This window comes from Osmerus eperlanus, chromosome 21, assembly GCF_963692335.1.
Source record: "Osmerus eperlanus chromosome 21, fOsmEpe2.1, whole genome shotgun sequence".
Lineage (NCBI taxonomy): Eukaryota > Metazoa > Chordata > Actinopteri > Osmeriformes > Osmeridae > Osmerus > Osmerus eperlanus.
Window position 1 is genome coordinate 12,823,420 of NC_085038.1, and position 22,109 is coordinate 12,845,528.

The 22,109-nt window shown below is 42.8% G+C and overlaps 1 protein-coding gene across 4 annotated transcripts; it reads right to left on the reverse strand.

Annotated features, from left to right (window-relative positions):
- Positions 1-1,037: 1,037 nt before the first annotated feature.
- Positions 1,038-12,577, reverse strand: znf395a (zinc finger protein 395a). 4 transcript variants are annotated; one of them, XM_062447021.1, is made up of 11 exons: positions 12,374-12,574; positions 12,168-12,265; positions 10,002-10,271; positions 8,005-8,219; positions 7,801-7,907; positions 5,722-5,921; positions 5,428-5,528; positions 5,046-5,277; positions 3,325-3,378; positions 2,140-2,258; positions 1,038-1,908 (listed from the first exon to the last, which is right to left on the reverse strand). In XM_062447021.1, exons 3-11 carry the CDS (start codon positions 10,260-10,262, stop codon positions 1,797-1,799), a joined length of 1,401 nt encoding a protein of 466 aa, XP_062303005.1. In that variant the 5' UTR covers positions 10,263-10,271; positions 12,168-12,265; positions 12,374-12,574; the 3' UTR covers positions 1,038-1,796. The 4 variants fall into 4 exon arrangements, with proteins under 4 accessions (XP_062303005.1, XP_062303003.1, XP_062303006.1 ...); XM_062447019.1 differs by having other exon boundaries at positions 12,168-12,574; XM_062447022.1 differs by having other exon boundaries at positions 5,722-5,918; positions 12,168-12,566.
- Between the last annotated feature and the right edge of the window lie 9,532 nt (positions 12,578-22,109).

Genomic DNA, 22,109 nt, shown 5'->3' on the forward strand with positions numbered 1-22,109 from the left:
TTAAAGCAGTCTACATTCAATCTGCTACGATACATAGCAAAGATTCAACAGGGCTGCGTTTTCCCGATAACGATGGATCGTAGCAACGATCGAGCAAAAAAAGAAACCATCGATATTTCTTACATGCGTTTCCCAAACATGCTCGTAAGGAGTAGGATAATCTATGCACTTTCAAGAGTTACAAATTTTCAAGAGACACTTTAGCTACGATGTCTTTAGGAACGGCCCGTAAAACTAAGATTCGTCCTACGATGGATTCTACGATCAATTTAGGCTTACGACGCTTTCGGGAAAAGACCCGACAAATGAAGAATCAGTCTTTATGAAGAGTTTTTCAACAACAAACATTTCAGATGGCGTAAAAAGAGTACATGGCAAAAAAATATTTTGGCTAAAGTATACATAGCACAATATACATAAATAAACTTGATTTGCTTTTTTGCTCTGTGGATTCATGGCTGCAGGTTATGTTTTTAAGGTTTAAACAAGTTGAACAAGTTTGTGGGTCGTCTGCCTCGGCAAGTAAAAGTTATGACATACATGCTTTTAATATAAGACTAATATACATAGCAATGTAAATATATTTTACAATAAACAACCCTTGACCTTCTCTAAGAAGTTTAATGAAGACTCCAGGTATCCATGTCAAGTTGTCACGGACATATATTTCCTCAACAACACAATGTCATGTTTGGCATGTAGACTGGTATAGAAGTTTCTAGCAGGATGGATCTGTATTCTCTCACAGAATATGTCCTCAACACCCCACCGGAGATAAATGAATAAGGGAGTTACAAAACAACATATTTCTGTCACCACACCTCACTAACAATGATGTCCAATATACTATATTAGCTTTTAAGGCAATAATGAAATTACTGGTTTGTGAAAAGATGTTTCACTTGGAAGATAATGCACAGGTCTGAGAAGTAAAGGGGTTCTGGTTCAGAAGAGATCCAATGTGTTACCTCATGGAAGCCAGGTGGTTCAGTAAGTATTAACCAGGCACGACACCTGAGAGAAACCTTTCTCAGAGCAACAGCGGCAACACAAAGACAACTTTATAACATACAAAAACGCACAAAATACACATACAAAACATGTTTTTTGTTCCCAAACGAAAACGTTAATTTCATCAAAAAGCTACATGCAGTTTTGAAGGGAGAAACACATGTATTTATGTAATCCAGAAACTAGGATGGTCCAAATATACACTTATCATCAAATGACGTTTGTCCAGTTCTGAGTGTTCAGACATGTTGACCATTAACTGGTTGACAGAAACCTATATAGCGGAATCAGGGAATATAACTTCCTATCAGTGCGAAAAGGCATTTATCAGGAAATGGAATCGATAACATAATTTGAAAAGACAACAGACCCCAATTGTTCAGTCAGAGGTCACAGAGGACAAATGGCATGGCTCATTTCCTCTGAAATAATTTCAGTCAGATAAACTGAGGGATAGGGTGCTGTTAGCTGCTCTTAAAGATCATATTTGATTACAGCTGCCCTCTCCCTGTTCAACGCCAGCACCGGCACAAATTTCAAGACATACACAAAATACACAATTACACTTTAGGAACCCCCCCAACCATAAAAAAACATCACAAAATGTACAAAGGTACAAGTTAAAAAGAGACACCAACACATACACTGGTGCTCTGCTGGTTGACTCCAGGTATCATCTCCTCAGTGTTTATTAAGGAGGTGAACCCTCCTCTGTTATAGTCTATCTTCCTGTCTCCTCATCCACATCCCCCTCTCCTTCCCTCCATCCCTCTCTCTAAGGGCAATCAGTCCAGAAAGCGCTGGCAGGCTTTTTTCCAGCGGCATGCGGTACACCACTGGTCCCGGTGCTCTATGCCATACACCTTCCGACACTTCTTAGCCTCCCCACGCACCCTCCTGGGAGGAGAGGAAGAGGGAAGGAAGGGGTGGGGGAGAGAAAGAGAGAACTTTCAAATGAGTTAACGTTAGTACATGTAGTGCAATTATTGATTAGTAATAAATGTAACACTACTATTATCATTATTATTGATAAACTAATAAATTAACTTCATTATGTTCCAGTTTTGTAACTAAATATAGTTAGTTCAGAACAATGTAGTAATATTGTACAACAGCTAGAACCTTTACCTGGAGGTCCAGTGCGTGCGTGGGGGAGAGGTACCGGCGGGGTGTGGCCTGATGGAGGTGCTGTGCTGCTGAAGCCACTGTTCCCCGACACTGACAGAGCGCACACGGAATGATCCAGCCTGGAGGGAGGGGGAGAAAGAGGAGTGAGGGGAGGAGAAAGGAAAGGAGAGGGAGAGATGGGGAGATGGGTTGGACAGATCAGATAGATGAGGAGAGCGTCATGGGAGAAAGAGCAACATCGACACTCCCCCCCCCATCCTGGTGGTTAACCAACATCTATAACTAGAAACAGCAGATAGAAACAGCAGATAGAAAGTAATGGTGATGATTATGGAGTGGAAGGAGTGAAGTTCTAAAGAATCAACATCAATAAGGGCAAGAATATGAGCATCATTATGAAATGCAACACAGATCCGTTGATTAAAGAATCATTTGTTTTTACCATTAATATTTCAAACCTTATAATCTCAAAACGAATTATTGCATGCTTATATTACGAAACAGGGACCAATAGTGTGCACATATTAGTCAGGATGTCTGTGTTTGCTGCTAACACATGGAGGACCCTGATCTCTACTAATGGCTCTTTGTCCATGTTGTTTACTGTTAAAATATTAGCTGCAGCTCCCACTGCTGCCCACTGGGTGGAAGTGTTGCACCAGGGTGAATGGAGGTTGGACAGACAAAGGCAACTCAGTGATGGAAACTATGATCAAATCAACAGGGGAATTGCTTGGTAAATATCACTGACAGATGATTGGCTAAGAAGCAGCTCTGGGGCAGGACTAAATGGAGTCTTGAAAACAAGCGTTCTTTGTCCAAATAGGACAAATCCCGAAGAACACTCACTGCCAACCGGCTCGAGCAATTGGCTCTGGGAAATATTTCTGCACATTTTCCACGCAAAGTATGTGATCAATTTAGCCTGGCTGCAGGACATGTATAGACGGGCTGGTCTCTGAAGATACAAACACGGCCTGTATTATATCTATAACAGTTTCATACAGAGAAAGACAACCCCTACATTGAGCGGTCACATCAGTATCGATGTGGTTGCAGATCTGTGTGTGGAAATCAGTCTGCTTTTATCCAAAACGACACACAATAAGCGCAGGTTTGTGCTAAAAGGTTAACTATGTCTAATACTGGAGTTCCCAAGGTCAGAAGGTCAAGATTCAAGCCTACCTGTTTGCAGTATGAGGTGGGGTTAGGGGCAACCACACAGACAGGAGCAGGGGCCTGTGGGTTATTAATAACATGATCAATACAGACTTACAGACACCTGTGATCGTCATAGCTACAACCCATGGCCACGAGTGTGTGGACACCTGACCATCACACCTATATGAGATTGTTGGACATCCTATTTTATGACCATGGACATTAACATGGAGTTTTCCCCTTTGAAGCTATAACAACTGCCACTATTCTGGAAGGCTGTCCACATTAATGTAGAATGTGTCTGTGAGAATTTGTGCCTATTCAGACACAAGAGCTTTAGGGAGGTTGGGCACTGATAATGGATGAATAGATCTGGCTTGCAGATGGAATTTGAAGCAAATGTGTTTGATGGTGTTTAGGTCAGGGATCTGTGCAGGCAAGGTCAAGTTTTTACAACACCAAATGCCAAATATTTATATAGACCTCGTTTTGTGTATGGGGGCAATTAACGGAGGGGGCTTTTCTCAGGGTTTTGAGGCTAGAGTCCTTAGCCTACTGGATGGAATATTAATGCTAAAGCATAAAATGTAATTCTAGAAAGATCTGTGCAAAACTTTGTGGCAACGGGGAAGGTCTTTGGGAAAGGCCCTTTGCTGTTTTGGCTTGATACCTGACCTAAACACCACCGAACACATTTGGGATGAATTCCAATGCCACCTGCAAGCCAGGTATAATCACCCAACATCAGTGCCCAACCACCCTAATTGGGCTAAATGGAAGTAAATCCCTTATAAAATAAAAGTGAAGGAAGTTATAGAAACAAAGTGGCAACCAACTTCATATCAATGCCCATGATTTAATGTACATCGCCTGACACTTTAAGTAACATAGTGTGTTGTAGCTCCTTTAGCATCAACAGTATCGGAGTTTAAAACTATATCTGCCATCATAGGATACAGCATTTAAGAATATAATAGTTAATCATCATCTACACCACATATATTTATTTTATATTTCTTATAAGAACCTATCAAAAAAATACAGTATCAATACAGTGACTCTGAGAAATCTATGTACGTCAGTGTTTCCTCTATGACTAAATTTCTGCCGCCACGGTATCAGAAATCGGGCTGTACAAAATTTTAGGCCGTCTATCAGCAGTGAATGTTAGAGTGCATGTCGGCTAATAGCACTGACACGCACTTCATACCGCAGTTGAGATTGCGTGTGTGCGTCCTTGAGAACTGTAAGTCGTATAACTTATGTTTTCAGTTCATTTAAGCCTGCTATTGTATTAGTCTATAGTTCTTGCAAATTTAAATTAAGTTAACTGGTGATTTTCGTTGTTTGTATTCTTCCCCTGATAGCTAAATTGCACATGTCTGTTGATTCGATAGCGATTGCTGCCCTTACTCACGTTTGTATTTTAAGTGCATTATTAAGCTGAAGTAGTTTTAATCAATAAATAGTGGGTTTATTGTTATTATTTGCTACAGAATGCTTAGCCTATCAAGATCAAATGAAGCAGACAGTGTACATGCTTCAGAGTGGCCTACCTTAATCAGTAGGCTAGGCTACTGACCATTTACAATAAGTTGTTACGTCAATTATTAATTCGGTTCGGACAGACCTGCCCCCACTGCAAAAAGAAATCCTAGCGGAAACACTGTACGTGTATATTAGAATCATCATCTCTTCACTCCTGTGAGGGATGGTGAATTAAGAGGATGAAGTGTGCTCCCTACCTGGTAGGAGTGTTCTGAGTGGACCTGCCAGATGCTTCCGGAGGCAGAGGGAGCTGACAGGCTCAGCGGGCTGGGTTGGAGGCCTCCGTCGCTGGGGGATTCAGGTCCGGAGAGTGTGGGGCTGGAGGGGACCGGTGGAGGAGGAGTGAGAGGGTGAGGGTCTCTCTGATGGATTTCAGTATAGTAGAAGTCCTCCTCGCTGCGAGAACAACGCTCATGTTCACCACTTTGGCTGAGGGAGAGAGGGATGAGGGAGGGAGGAAGCGGAGGAGAAAAAATATGGATGGAGAAAAGAAGGTTTAATGTTTATGCCAAAAGCACTGTCTTATCAGTGTGACAGCTTCATGAGAAGGTGGTGTTGAGGTGGATGTATGTCACTCACCCCAAGTGGAGTGTACGAATGTGGCGTTTGATCCCCACCACTGATGTCAGCACCTTTCCACAATTTGGCCACAGACACCTGTAGGCCAACTTCACTGAGTTCTGGAGGGAGAGATGGGGGCGGAATAAGTGAACGAGGCAGAGGGAGGAACAGGGAGGGAGGTAAAGAGAAGAAAAGACTAGGAGGGAAAAATAAATGGTGAGTGTGTAGAAGTATGCAGGAATCTTTCTTGGGTCTTAGGTTTCATAAATCACTCTCTCTGTCTCACACACACATGTTGGTCTGTCCTCTCACCCTGCGTCTCCTTGGTTCTGGTTCATCAAACAGCACCTGCTCCAGCTCCATGTCCAATCCCTCGTCAGGGGGCATGGCCAGGCTACCCTCAGCCTCAGTCATTGGTGGAGAGGGATCAGGACTTCCGTTGCCACAGTCCAGGCTCCAGTAACCACTGCTGCCACTGTCATAGAGCTCCCCTCCACCACACTCCACACCTGCTACACACACACTCCATAAATGGAATGACTAGCAGCAGCAAGAGCCAGTGTATTTAAAGAGTGCATCAATCTATGCCTGTGAGTGTCTATGTGTGTCTGCATTTGGGTTTGTGTGTGTGTGTGTGTAAGTGCCTCTGTCTGTGTGTACAGTTAGGTCCATAAATATTTGGACATTGACACAATTTTCATCATTTTGGCTCTGTATACCACCACAATGGATTTGAAATGAAACAATCAAGATGTGCTTTAAGTGCAGACTTTCAGCTTTAATTTCAGGGTATTTACATCCAAATCAGGTGAACGGTGTAGGAATTACAACGCATTTTATATGTGCCCCCCCCCCCTTTTTAAGGGACCAAAAATAATTGGACAAACTAACATAATCATAAATCTAATTGTCACTTTTAATACTTGGTTGCAAATCCTTTGCAGTCAATGACAGCCTGAAGTCTGGAACCCATAGACATCACCAGACGCTGGGTTTCGTCCCTGGTGATGCTCTGCCAGGCCTCTACTGCAACTGTCTTCAGTTCCTGCTTGTTCTTGGGGCATTTTCCCTTCAGTTTTGTCTTTAGCAAGTGAAATGCATGCTCAATTGGATTTAGGTCAGGTGATTGACTTGGCCATTGCAGAACATTCCACTTCTTTGCCTTAAAAAACGCTTTGGTTGCTTTCGCAGTATGCTTCGGGTCATTGTCCATCTGCACTGTGAAGCGCCGTCCTATGAGTTCTGAAGCATTTGGCTGAATCTGAGCCGATAATATTGCCAGAAACACTTCAGAATTCATCCTACTGCTTTTGTCAGCAGTCACATCATCGATAAATACAAGGGAACCAGTTCCATTGGCAGCCATACATGCCCACGCGATAACACTAACTCCACCATGCTTCACTGATGAGGTGGTATGCTTTGGATCATGAGCAGTTCCTTCCCTTCTGCATACTCTTCTCTTCCCATCATTCTGGTACAAGTTGATCTTGGTCTCATCTGTCCATAGGATGTTGTTCCAGAACTGTACAGGCTCTTTTAGATGTTTTTTGGCAAACTCTAATCTGGTCTTCCTGTTTTTGAGACTCACCAATGGTTTACATCTTGTGGTGAACCCTCTGTATTTACTCTGGTGAAGTCTTCTCTTAATTTTTGACTTTGACACAGATACGCCTACCTCCTGGAGAGTGTTCTTGATCTGGCCAACTGTTGTGAAGGGGTTCTTCACCAGGGAAAGAATTCTTCTGTCATTCACCACAGTTGTTTTCCGTGGTCTTCCGGGTCTTTTGGTGTTGCTGAGCTCACCAGTGCGTTCTTTCTTTTTAAGAATGTACCAAACAGTTGATTGAGCTACACCTAATGTTTTTGCTATCTCTGATAGGTTTGTTTTGATTTTTCAGCCTAACGATGGCTTGCTTCACTGATGGTGACAGCTCTTTGGACTTCATATTGAGAGTTGACAGCAACAGATTCCAAACACAAATACCATACTTGAAATGAACTCTAGACCTTTTATCTGCTCCTTGTCAATGAAATAACAAACTCCCATGAGGGAATAACATACACCTGGCCATGGAACAGCTGAGCAGCCAATTGTCCAATTACTTTTGGTCCCTTAAAAAGGGGGGGGGCACATATAAAATGTATTGTAATTCCTACACCGTTCACCTGATTCGGATGGAAATACCCTGAAATTAAAGCTGAAAGTCTGCACTTAAAGCACATCTTGATTGTTTCATTTCAAATCCATTGTGGTGGTATACAGAGCCAAAATGAGGAAAATTGTGTCAATGTCCAAATATTTATGGACCTAACTGTATATGTGCATGTGAGTCTTTGCCTTTATGTGCCCATTCCTGGATGTGTGTGTGTGCATGACTCTCCCCTCACCTGTGTCTCTCTGAGGTGGACTCTGCAGCACTGGGCTACAGGAGAGGCTGGTGAGCACCAGAGCTGCCATCATCTCATCCATGTCCACCGCCTCAGGGCTGTGGTTGCTACACGTCAGGGTGGACAGGGGAAGGAGGTCAGGTTCTCTCACACACACACACACACACACACTCAAAATACATACACATACCACTGTAGCCTTACCTCCTTGGTACGTCTATGCAGGAGGAGACAGTGAGTGGTGGGCTGACAGTGCTTGGGGGGGGTGGAGGGGGAGTAGAGGGGGTAGTCCACACGTCTTCCATCTTCCTCAGGATGTGCTGTCCCAGAGCAGGAAGCAGGATAGACACCTGGTTATCCATATGGTTATGCTGCTCCACCACCCCACAGCACTCCTGTCCTCCACATAACACATACACCTGGAAGAGACCAATAATGTACACATAAATACATACAGTTAGGTCCATAAATATTTGGACATTGACACAATTTTCATCATTTTGGCTCTGTATACCACCACAATGGATTTGAAATGAAACAATCAAGATGTGCTTTAAGTGCAGACTTTCAGCTTTAATTTCAGGGTATTTACATCCAAATCAGGTGAACGGTGTAGGAATTACAATACATTTTATATGTGGCCCCCCCCTTTTTAAGGGACCAAAAGTAATTGGACAATTGGCTGCTCAGCTGTTCCATGGCCAGGTGTATGTTATTCCCTCATGGGAGTTCGTTATTTCATTGACAAGGAGCAGATAAAAGGTCTAGAGTTCATTTCAAGTAAGGTATTTGTGTTTGGAATCTGTTGCTGTCAACTCTCAATATGAAGTCCAAAGAGCTGTCACCATCAGTGAAGCAAGCCATCGTTAGGCTGAAAAATCAAAACAAACCTATCAGAGAGATAGCAAAAACATTAGGTGTGGCCAAATCAACTGTTTGGTACATTCTTAAAAAGAAAGAACGCACTGGTGAGTTCAGCAACACCAAAAGACCCGGAAGACCACAGAAAACAACTGTGGTGGATGACAGAAGAATTCTTTCCCTGGTGAAGAAAAACCTCTTCACAACAGTTGGCCAGATCAAGAACACTCTCCAGGAGGTAGGCGCATCTGTGTCAAAGTCAAAAATTAAGAGAAGACTTCACCAGAGTAAATACAGAGGGTTCACCACAAGATGTAAACCATTGGTGAGTCTCAAAAACAGGAAGACCAGATTAGAGTTTGCCAAAAAACATCTAAAAGACCCTGTACAGTTCTGGAACAACATCCTATGGACAGATGAGACCAAGATCAACTTGTACCTGAATGATGGGAAGAGAAGAGTATGGAGAAGGGAAGGAACTGCTCATGATCCAAAGCATACCACCACATCAGTGAAGCATGGTGGAGGTAGTGTTATGGCGTGGGCATGTATGGCTGCCAATGGAACTGGTTCCCTTGTATTTATCGATGATGTGACTGCTGACAAAAGCAGTAGGATGAATTCTGAAGTGTTTCTAGCAATATTATCTGCTCAGATTCAGCCAAATGCTTCAGAACTCATAGGACGGCGCTTCACAGTGCAGATGGACAATGACCCGAAGCATACTGCGAAAGCAACCAAAGCGTTTTTTAAGGCAAAGAAGTGGAATGTTCTGCAATGGCCAAGTCAATCACCTGACCTAAATCCAATTGAGCATGCATTTCACTTGCTAAAGACAAAACTGAAGGGAAAATGCCCCAAGAACAAGCAGGAACTGAAGACAGTTGCAGTAGAGGCCTGGCAGAGCATCACCAGGGACGAAACCCAGCGTCTGGTGATGTCTATGGGTTCCAGACTTCAGGCTGTCATTGACTGCAAAGGATTTGCAACCAAGTATTAAAAGTGACAATTAGATTTATGATTATGTTAGTTTGTCCAATTACTTTTGGTCCCTTAAAAAGGGGGGGGCCACATATAAAATGTGTTGTAATTCCTACACCGTTCACCTGATTTGGATGTAAATACCCTGAAATTAAAGCTGAAAGTCTGCACTTAAAGCACATCTTGATTGTTTCATTTCAAATCCATTGTGGTGGTATACAGAGCCAAAATGATGAAAATTGTGTCAATGTCCAAATATTTATGGACCTAACTGTATATACAGAATATAAATGCAAATCGTATATTATATACACTGTTAGTAATAATATAAACTACCGACAATAGGCAAAGGCCTTCACCTTCTGCCCTGGGTGCAGCTTGATCCTGCCGAGGTGGGGCTGGGGTCCAGAGTCTCTGTGTAACCCATGAGACTCCATGGAAACCTCCTGGGAGGGGTACACCAGTGCTCCCATTGGAGAACGCTTCCCTAGACGAGTTTTGTGTATCATGTCTGTCTGTCTGTCAATCTGTCGCAACGTTTGTCTCTCTGTACAGTCACTAGCACCACTCTCCTGGTCTCCTGCTTCTGGCCAGGTAGTAGTAAAGGACGACAGAGACATGGAGGAGATCTGTGACAGAGGGAACAGTTTGATTAGTGGTTGGTTAATACCACACACAACTAAGAATGCATGGCTCATGTAAACCTGGAATTCCAGAGACCTTCTATAATATGTTGATGCATTTCAAACTGACACATGGATCAAACTAAATAGAAACCTTAAATGCCAGAACTTCCTGTCCAGACCTGGAGGAAGTTAGGTAGTCCAAGCTAGGCCACGCCTCTCCACATTAACTCAATCTGACCTTCCTACACCTTCAACATTAACTTTTAGGCAGTCATCGTGGTTTTTACATCATGAGTGATGCAAATGTGCACATCAAAGCTGCATGAATCCCCGAGTGGCCTACCCATACCGCCTGAAGTTACTGTAGTGTATGTGTGTGGATGGGTGTTTGTTGTAATGTGTCACATTATGTGTGCATTTGTCTGAATGTGTATGTTATAGAAAACTAACAACAGTATAAAAGACCCCCCCCCCCGACAGATGTCTTTCAAATGGTGACTCACTGACCCATTGGTAAACTGATCACACCAATTTGTCCCGATTCTGATTGTGAAACATGGTGCTGACAGTGTTACAGTGATTGTCCCTACTGTACGTTCCTGCAGTTGCATGGGCAAGAGGAGCCTGTTACAGGAGAGAACTTGTATGAGGCCGGCCACAAGGGCCCTCACATAGCACCAGTAGAGTCGTCGATGGTATAAAGTATTAAGAGTACTCTTAATTTCATGGATATACACATGATAACCACTTCTTAACCTCCACTTATAGTAAAAAGAATCCAGTTATCCACAAATGTGCTATAAGTTTGTTGGTAGCATTTGTGCGCATAGCAGCTGTGTAATTTTGTGCATCTTTACTCTGGTAAAGCTGGATATGATCATGAGGCTATCATCACAGTTACATGTATCATCATCTTTGTCAATCTTTGTCATTGTCATAATTACACTTTAATACAAAAAGTCCATGTAGAGGACGAGATATGCCATGTTTATTCTACAAAAAAAAAAAGATCAGCCGACTGCATTTTCTCCAGTAACCAGATTATGTCACCGTGACAATGGTATTTAATGTCCTGTGTCAATCAATATGACATCATCATGTTGTTAGGTAGGCTGAACCATAGATATATGGGCTGAACCTTAGAAAAACAAGCCCCTCCGTCATATGCTGGAGGGAGTGTCTATCCCCTACCGTCGAACCGAGGTATAACATCACATACCAACACACTACTGCAGCCTGCCTTCATTGTGTGCTTCTCTTACCATAACAAGTCTTCAAAAGTCGGTCAAAGCAACCATAATGTTTAATAACATTGTAGTTTCATTTCAAAATGGACGTACATTGTCGAGATAGCAACTGTTGCACTGTTTCTCGCATTCCCTAATAATTTTGATAGATCGTGTTTGCAGAATTTATATCAGGCTATTTATTACGATACGAGTACGAGTGCCACGTACGAGTGCAAATAGTAATCTTTTATACTGCATAAAAGATTACTATTTGCACTCGTACGTGGCATTAGTCTATGGGGCGTATAAAGTGGTAGGCTACTGTGGGACTACTCGTAAGACTACTTTACACTTTAGATTCTGCCATCGTAGGTTACACTGCAAAATGACAACTACTTCAAAGAAAATTAACAATGTTTCAAATGGCAAAACTATTGCCTATAGCTCGTAGGTGGAATTGCATAGTCCCATAAAAGTTGATCTACGAGGTAATTGCAGTAGTTCCAATACAGAACTAAGTCATTAAGTCTAAATCGAAATAATACACACTAAACTGCTACACTTGTGAATGTATTCGTCAATAACATATGCCGAGGGACCACGCCGAATTAGGCCTACTAACGCTACTTTTCGTTGAGAACAACAACACAAAGTTTCAATGGGTGCTTACCGTATGTTATAGGCTACACACCCCCTTCCCTTCCAGCTCGCTCTGACCGGCTGTAACTTGAAAATGCTCTGTTCTCTCCCTGAAAGGGGCTATAGTGCCTGTTAAATCCAAACACGCAATGGATTTTTCTCCAACCAGTGGAACGGATTTGTTCACTTGCAGAAGTATGTGTGTTCAATCAAACTACCAACAGCTCTCATACGCACATCGATGTATATAAAGTGGATAGCGTCAACGCTATGGAAACACCATTCGTGACGTTTAATACAGCCTCAAACATGAAGAGGTTTGAGGTGAAGTGGTAAAAATCCATGTCCGGGTTTTCGACAGTGTCTTCCAGCAGGTTTTCAGGTTTTGTAGTAAACAAGCCTAACCATGTGGCAAAGATGTCGAAGCTCATTGGTCAAACTATGTTTTCCAAGACACGACCCACGATTCTGTACTGTTTACAGTGTGGCCTAAAATGTGACCACAATGGATATACATCAGTTACCATCCGATCTAATCTAATCTGAACATTTTAATACTGCTAATAGTTAGGCTACTTTGTCTCAGCGTTGAAAGCCTTCCCCGGTGCTTTTAACATGCAGCAAACATGGGGTTTAACCGGATGTTACAATATTATAAGCATACTTTCACATTTTAAATTACATTTCTTTGGCAGTAGCCTAACTGACGCCTCACCAAAATGGCATCGACACCACTGTTCAGTTATCACGCTGAACTTTATTTAACGTGAAGTCCTGTTCACAACAAAGAATGCAGCTGTGTCTGCATGTTTGCGGTTCTGCATTTAAATCACGAACGAGGAGGAATTCCCCTATGTAGGTTATATAACAAGCATAAGCATAATGGTAGTCTCTCTGTAGGGAACGTGTGAGTGTGACGTCTCACTGCACAGCCGGCGATTCAGCTCCACCTACGTGCAAATCAACTCTCTCTCTCTCTCTCTCTCTCTCTCTCTCTCTCTCTCTCTCTCTCTCTCTCTCTCTCTCTCTCCGCTCTCTCTCTCTTACACACACACACATACCACCACGTTCTGCACGTACAACACGTCATCATCGTCGCAGCAGTTCATCAGCGCCTGATGGAGCCTAGGCTACTTGTGAGACAGATCACCCGACTTGGCAATTGCAAAAGAGAATTGCGACTAGTGATCTCGCCGATAAGCGATCGTGTCGTTCTCAATCGTTCCAAACAGACAGCAACACCAACTATGTTACAGCAATTTTCAGTATACTAACATAATAATGTAGATCGGTTACATTTCATGCTGTTAGGGTTCGCAATCCCTAATCATACCACTCTGCTTACTATTCTTTCTGTTAATACTGTATTAGCACATGCATAATTACCTACATACTGTTTATCCTATTCTATTGATATTTATGTAAATCACACAGCACTGCACTTTAATGCTTATTTTGCACTTCTGGTTACTTGTATGCACCTTCCTGCCATAGTAAATTCCTTGTTTGTGCAAACTTATTTGACGAATAAAGCTGATTATGACTGATTCTGATTCTGGTGCTAAACTGCATTTTAGGGTCTCAGTAGAAGTTTGGTCAATAGTACAGAATATACAAAGCAACCAATTGCATTCAACAAAACATTTTATTATCGTCGTCGTCGTCATCTGCCGCTTGTCCGGGGGTCGGGTCGCGGGGGCAGCAACCTAAGCAGGGAGGCCCAGACTTCCTTCTCCCCGGCCACTTCCACCAGCTCTTCCTGGGGGACCCCGAGGCGTTCCCAGGCCAGCCGAGAGACATAGTCCCTCCAGCGTGTCCTGAGTCTTCTCCGGGGCCTCTTCCCAGTGGGACAACAATGTCTTGGTCAGGGCTACAGTAACAATCACAAATTCAGTGTGTGAATGTGTGTGTTTGCAATAAACGATCATCCCTTTTGTGAAGTGTGACGTCATGTTTTAAGAGTAACAAGACAGAAAGTCCCAAATCACACACAAACAGGTGCAACTCCCCCCGCCTGTGTGTACAACGTCAGCGTGACGCCTACGTGACATGTGTGTGAACTCTAGGGGTGCAACAATTCAACAAGCCCACGGTTCGGTTCGGTTTTATGCAGTGTTGCCAGGTCCGCGGTTTTCCCGCGGAATTTGGCTACTTTTGTGTTGCCGCGGGTTGAATTTTTTGTCCGCCGGTTCGGGTAGACCTATTTTGCATGCAAATTACATGAATATCTTTAAATAAAAATCCATATTTTAAATGAAATAATTTATATATACCCAAATCCTACCAAACTGACTCTCAGTTCAGCACGTACACACATGGACATGGGACAAGCCCACATACACACACGCACTGTGCGTGCGCACACGTGCCTAATGCTCTCAGGGTGCTTTCACACCTATTAGTCCGTTTGCTTGGTCCGAATCAGTGGATGAGTTGCTACTTTGTTGCATTTTTCATTAGGTCCGGTTAGTGTTCACACGGTCCTGTTTTAAGCGAACCAACGTGTGTAAAAAAACAATGACGTTTGTAAAAAAACAATGACATACTGTCGTACGTCGTAAGGGTTGAAGCTACTTAATCAATTGTCCCTTTAGCCCGTTAACATTAGCGAGATGAGTGAGAACAGCAAATATCGGTTTGTCAACGGCTGATCCGCATCCAAATCATGTGGTTAATTTCAATCAGGCTAAACTTATCAGGGAAATTGCACGTGCACGTCCTACTTCAAAAGGCAGGAAAGGTCGATCACCAAAACCGTGATTTTCTAACGGTATGATGGCGGAAAAGACGAAAGAGAGAGCGGTGATAGGCTATTCTCGCCATCCGAGCAAACTATTATAATGAGTCTCTAGACAATAAGCATATTATCATGGCTAAGTCAAACACCGCCACCGCTGCCAGAGCAAAACAAGCAGCTTGGGAAAAAATTGCCGATAAGCTAAATGCGAAAGTTTTGGGGAAATGTATAGGCTCATCTTAAATGCCTCATTACCCCAATCAATCAGATCACATTTGTTTAATTGTGCCTGCTGGTATAGGCTTAATGGAAATTAATAATCGAATGAGATCTTGCTAGCGAAAATAATGATCTCGACTCTTTCAGAATAAGTAGGCTAAATAAAAACAAGGCCAAAGAGTATCTAATTGATACGAATTCATAGACAATTATGAGGATATATGTAGGCTACTGCGCTTATATCATGTACTATATATGTGTATATGCCTGTAGGCATATGTGTAAATCCCTCTTTGATGTCATTGACTGGGACATGGCCAGGGAATATGATGAATTGATTCATCAGCTGGTTAAGCGCCAAGTAGGCCTACACTTTTCTTACAGCAACGCATGCTGCGGCTTTGCCAATGTTTTCTGCATCGCCTATACTGTATAAAAATGTAGCCTATAGCCTACCTGACGCAAAAAAACTCAAGGCTATGCAGTCTGAAGCACAGTTAAAGTTTCAAGTAGCTTTATTGTCAATTTCTTCACATGTCAAGACATAAAAAGGAATCGATATGACGTTTCCCACTCTCCCACAGTGAAACATATAAAAAGCACAGGCACAACAGATAAGACAAGACATTTCGTAAAATATAGCGTTACATATTCACATACAGCAGCATAAGCTCATAATAAAGCATAAAGCTTGCTGCGGCGTGTGATATTTGCAATGTACGGCCCGAGAAGGTCTTGCAAATAAATGAGTCCATGTCGGCTGAATCGATATCGCTCAAACAAGAACTCATCCGTGTGAAATAAAGGATCTTGGCAATCGCGAAGAACTCTATTGGTATGGAAAGCTAATCGAACTAAATTATAGCTCCTTGGTCAACTGGGTCTCTCAAAAAGGGAGCTGCCATGTTATTTTCTGGGGGTGTGGCAAGCTTATCCAGCTACACTTACGTTAGCCTGCTCTGGAGCAGGTTAGTGCTAATTTATATGTTACTATGGTGATTTATCGAAAGTTGCTTCCACGAACCAAAAATAGGGGCGTTTTTTATCTTAGCCTGAAAATTAGCTCGCTAAACCGCTTAGCGAGCTACGACGAATACCCCCCAGGTTGTTAATCTATTGGACAGAATGTGTGAGGGAAAATCACTTTCTTGTAACGAACAACAATGGAGCAACAGTAGCGTATTGCGATTACAATACTATAGGCTAACTAATTGTTATGATTTGGTGTTGCACGACCAAGTTTTTTGGGTTGCTCGTTGGTCTTTTACTCAGAATTATATCCAGGTTATCAAACCATGGGAATTATTTTTTCGACGAGCTACCACTTTTCCATAGAACATCCGGCACTTTTAGCTGTCTACGTTTTTTTAACTTTGAACCAACATTGGTCCACCGTGCAACAATGACCCTTTATTTCAGTATTACTAAATAATTTTAATTCCTCACTACTCGAGTTCGAATGCGTGTTCTCACCTCTCCAAACGAACCGGACTTTCAGAGAAAACGAACCATGGTCCGATTGAAACGGACCAAACATGTCAGGTGTGAAAGCACCCTCAGTGTCCTGATAAAACCTCCTGAAAACTGCTTTTAATGCTGGCATACTAAACATTTGGTGTTACTTTGTAGATATTACAATACATTTGGCAATGATAGCAATGCTGTTGGACTTTAACCCTCGTGCTGCCTTCGGGTCACATGACCCAAAGGTTCACAACGAACCATCGTTGTGTTTACCCAATTTCACCCAATACAAAAACAAATAAAAATAATTTTCTTTTAACCATTGCAATGTGGGGGGTCTGAGACAGCCCGAGAGTTAAAAGAAAATGCTTCACTTTGTTTTTGTATGAGGTAAATTTGTCGCAATACGACAGTGGGTCACAATGACTGATGGGTCAGAATGACCCGAAGATAACACAAGGGTTAAAAGCAGTGTATATGGTTTGGCAGGGGCGTATTTTGAGTTCTGATATTGGGCTGGTTTTGATTGGCCATTGGGCTGGTTTTGTCACACAGACCCGGCAACCCTGTTTTTATGGGTCACGGTTTCGGTTCGGTTTTGTTTCGCACATTTGGGGGAAGAAAAAAACATTACCATTTCAGTGTTCTCTCTGTATTTTCGGTGTATTTTCGGTATACCCGGCGTAGATGCCCCATCATGTTAGATGTACCGTTAGCACAGGGCTGCTAACTTTTCAAAAAACCTTGGAGTGAGATTTGGAGGGGCCAACCCAAATTTGGCTGCGTTCCACCCTCTAACCCAGCGGTCGGGAACCTATGGCTCGCGAGCCAGATGTGGCTCTTTTGATGATTGCATATGGCTCGCAGATAAAACAAAATATTCTCACTTGTTTTAATCCATCCATCGATTTTTCACTGCGCATGTCCTGTTCAGGGCTGCAGGAGCAATTGTCCATTATTTTAATTGGATGATACTGGCCTACATTTGCCGTTGCTGGGTAAAACAGGTAAACGCCCCCTTTTGAATCAGTCTGAGACTGCGTCTGCTCGGTCATTAGCTCAAAGCTAACCCTTCGACGAAGAAGATGGCGAAAAGAAAAAAAGACGACGAGTATCGTACATTTCAGGACGAATGGACCGAAGAATTCGCCTTTGTGGAGAGAGCGGGTTCTGCTGTGTGTCTAATTTGCAATGACAAAATTACATCGTTGAAACGGTCGAATGTAAAGCGGCACTTCGACACGCGCCACGCTACCTTTGCATCAAAATACCCTGCGGGAGACAGCAGAAAGAAAGCGTGCCAAGAGCTTCTGAGCAGGGTGCAAGCTGCACATCCAGTCTCCTACAGTCCTTCAAAGCACGCTTTGGAGAATTTCGTGAGCACACTCGTCTTTTCAAGTTCATCACCCATCCAAACGAGTGTTCACTGAACACAGCCGACCTGAATTACATCCCTGGTGTCTCCATCAGAGATTTTGAAGCAGAAGTGGCTGACCTGAAGGCCTCAGACATGTGGGTGAATAAGTTCAAGTCACTGAATGAAGATTTGGAAAGAATCACACGACAGAAAGCGGAGTTGGCGAGCAAGCACATGTGGACAGAAATGAAAAAACTCCAACCCGAAGACCAGCTGATTCTCAAAACTTGGAACGCGCTTCCTGTCACATACCACACACTGCAGCGTGTGAGTATTGCTGTATTGACCATGTTTGGATCTACGTATGCATGTGAGCAGTCATTCTCACATCTTAAAAACATCAAGTCCAACCTACGATCACGTTTAACGGATGAAAGCCTCAACGCTTGCATGAAGCTTAACCTCACCAAGTACCAACCCGACTACAAAGACATCAGCAAATCCATGCAGCACCAGAAGTCGCATTAATGGTGAGTGTTATAACAACAGTATTTAAAAGAATAAATTCAGAGGCTTATTATACTGACATTTAGTTGAATTCACTTTTAAAATATATTATATGGCTCTCACTGAAATAAATTTCCAAATTTTTTGCTTTCATGGCTCTCTTAGTCAAAAAGGTTCCCGACCCCTGCTCTAACCCCTTTCACGGGTGTTCGCGCGTCTATGTTGCTTCATACCGTGTGCCTGCGCCTCCACCATTACTGTTTACAACGTTAGCAGGACTACATGATTGGCGTTGCCTTCTCAGTTTGAGAAATACATGGTGTGGCGTAAGAGCATGTGAACTGGTTGAAATACGTGTCTCACGGCCAATGCGAGAGTTGGCAGCCCTGGTTAGCATACTTTAGGCCTACAGGTGCCTATGATTTGCCTCTCTCCAGCAATGTTGCCATCTCCTCAGTAAGGAAAGTAGCAGTGCTGCGCGAGGCTATAGCAGCGTTCCCCAACCACCGGTCCGCGGACCGTTACCGGGTCATTTGGTACCGGGCCGCACAGAAAAAACAATAATAACATTATTTCCTTTTAATTGATTATCAGAGTCTGAAAGACGTTTTATTCTGAAAAAATTACCGGATTCTCTCCTTCTCTGTGGGCCTTTTCCCCTGAGCAAAAAAGCTCTGCAAAGACGTTTGTTTACTCATTTTTTAGCAAGTTTGTGGGCTTCATTGAGCGGTAACTATCACGCGTGTCTCTTCCTCTTGACACATGACACGTGATAGTTACCACTCAATGAAGCCTGTTTGAGACAACAACTCTGCCGATGTTTTGGATGAAGGCTGAATATCCTGAGATCGACACAAAAGCACTGAAAACACTGCTTCCATTTCCAACATCCTTTGTGAAACGGGATTTTCTGCCGTGACAGCAATCAAACAAAATCACAGAATAATCTGGATATAAGGAACGCACTTAGGGTGTCACTGTCGTCTCGTTTACACACAAAAGTGGGACTGACAGATCGAAAGCTACAGTAGCTAGTAACAATATAGCTTAACGATGGAAAACCAGGCTAAGAAACGTAAAGATGGGGCTGAAAGATTAAGATACAAAAATACATCACATTCATTAGACAATGTTTTACCAATTGAAAAACGGCTATGTTTATTTTACATAAAGCTCCAAAACCTATTTTTCTCTGAAATCAGCACAAAAAAAATTCTCGCGCAATCCGCGCTCACATTAGATGTGAAAGTCGCTATCTAGGATCACATCCAACCCAGAATGTGCATGCATTAGCAGGGCAGCTGTGGTCGCGTAGGCCTATACGGGGGCCGGTTGTGGTGGGCCAATTTGGATCAAAGTCCATGGCCTATCTTTCCTCCCAGTCCGTCCCTGCCGGTCCGTGAAAATATGTCTTACATGAAACCGGTCCGTGGCGCAAAAAAGGTTGGGGACCGCTGGGCTATAGTGAGACTGACCGCCTGTGAGTGCTTTGGGACGGCGGACCCGCTGCTGCCGTGAGCTCCTCCGCAAGTCCTTACAGTGCTCGTTGAGAACAGTAGCCTACTGCAAAACGATCCGTGCTTTCACGTCAGTCTCTAAAACACCAGCAAGTCTCCAACAACACCGGAAAAAGTTGCTAGATTTGTCGGTAGTCGCTTTTGACAATAAAGTCGACAGGAGGGTTTGGAAAGTCGCCAGATATAGCGAGAAAGTCGTTAAGTAGGGATGGGCGGATCGATCCCAAAATATCGATATTTTTGATACTGGCATTGTATCCAGGGGCGTAGCCAGGACATTATTTCTGGGGGGGCCAGCTCTGGCCAGTCTTTTATTTGGGGTGGCACATGATTGTCAAAAACTACTATTTTAAAACTCACACACTGCATCACTCAGAGCAGCAGTTTGCCACTCAGAACGGCTCATCTAGTCTTATGGACACTAAAGATGTCTTATTGATAATCCCATGTTATTGGAATGGGTGCTTGGATAATGTGCGAGTGCGATGTGTCATGATTAAGTGAGGGGGTTCGGGACCTTAACATGAGACAGGGATGTTTTTAGTGCAAGTGACAGAAATACATGATATGAATTGTCATTTCATCACACACACGTCTCATAATACATAAAGAAAAACAAATATCAAGAATATGTACAATGTACATTGAGCAGTATCACTACAAACAGTGAACAATATCACTAGCTTACTATATCAAACAGATTGTGGTGCTGAATGAAAACAGCACTGACAAACCAGGGGCCTGTACTACGAATCAAGATCAACATGCTCTGGATCACTTTCAGTTACCCGGCTACGCGAAGCGTAACAATCGCAATCACGATAAGTGGTATCACGACTGCGGTTATCAACTCTCTAACTCAACCCAGATCTTTCCAATCTAGAGACGTGCACGTTCACATAAAGGCGTGGTGTTTGCACCGTATGTCCAATCACAAACATGGACAAAACAAGAGCCGCATATTTCACGCAGGAGGAGCCGACAATAATCTTCCAAACTTTGTCTACTCCTCCTGCGTGAAATATTGTAATACAAACATATCAGGAATACAGACATATAATACAGACCAAAATCAACAAAGTCGCTCCTGCCAAGCTGGCAGAAAATAGCAGACGCTGTAAATGCGTAAGCTACATGACTTACTGATATATTGTGCCCCAAGCACAAGATGTGACCATAATTACACGTGTGCATTCCATAACGTTAAACTTTTGTTGCTGTATTATTTTACTTGCAACCCTGGCAGTGGCAAACGATCGTGGGAGCAAATAAAAAATAAATATAAAACCATAATTCAAAATAAGTAGCAGTAGGCAATACTTGCACAAATTTTAAGGCCAACAGGTACAAGGCTGAATTGCTTGAGTCAATCCCTTTTGTAGGATATTGGTATAGCTACAAAGGACCTATAGAACAATGAAATTGCTTGCAAAATAAGGCAAAGAAAACTGGGTGGGCCCTTCTCCACAGGACTTCACTCCTGCTGAGGAGCTTGCCCTCTCCAGCTATCAGGGTCGCCCCATGATGAAAGGTGTGGAAGGGGGCATTTCTTCAGACCCTGGTGGCAGCAGCTCGGAAACCCAAGCATATGTATGTTTCAAGTAATCTATGTGACCATGTTCATTCAACAATTATTTATGAATATTGTAGGAGTGAAATGTATTACTGTTCTCTGCAGTGACAGGAAATACAGTGGTGTTGCTGCCACCACCCACTGTCGTCCCACTGTGCCATACAGAGGTAACAGTGAAACTAATAGTCATACACCAGTATGTATACCATATGTGGTTGCAGAATATTGATCAAATATGCCATTTACTTTCTCAACTGGAGGTCCTAGATGTAAATAACCCCATAGAAAGATTATTATTTGGGGTTGATTGCCTGCTTTGCATTTGTCTTATTGATATTTTATGTGTGCCTAAATAACAATGTATTTGAAGAATTTATTGATGTTTTATGTCACCTTCTCTCTTACATATAATTAGGACTTTTATTTTGACAATGTAAAAGGTATCGCAGATTTGGTGTGTGTTAATGTGAACTTGTAAGTAGATTACAAATTTAGTTACGAACGGATGCACATGCATACATTTCTAAAGTTTAATGGTTTAATGGACCCGTATGAGGCTACAGCTCTTACGGTGGTGATGGTTTACTAGTTCACTGAAT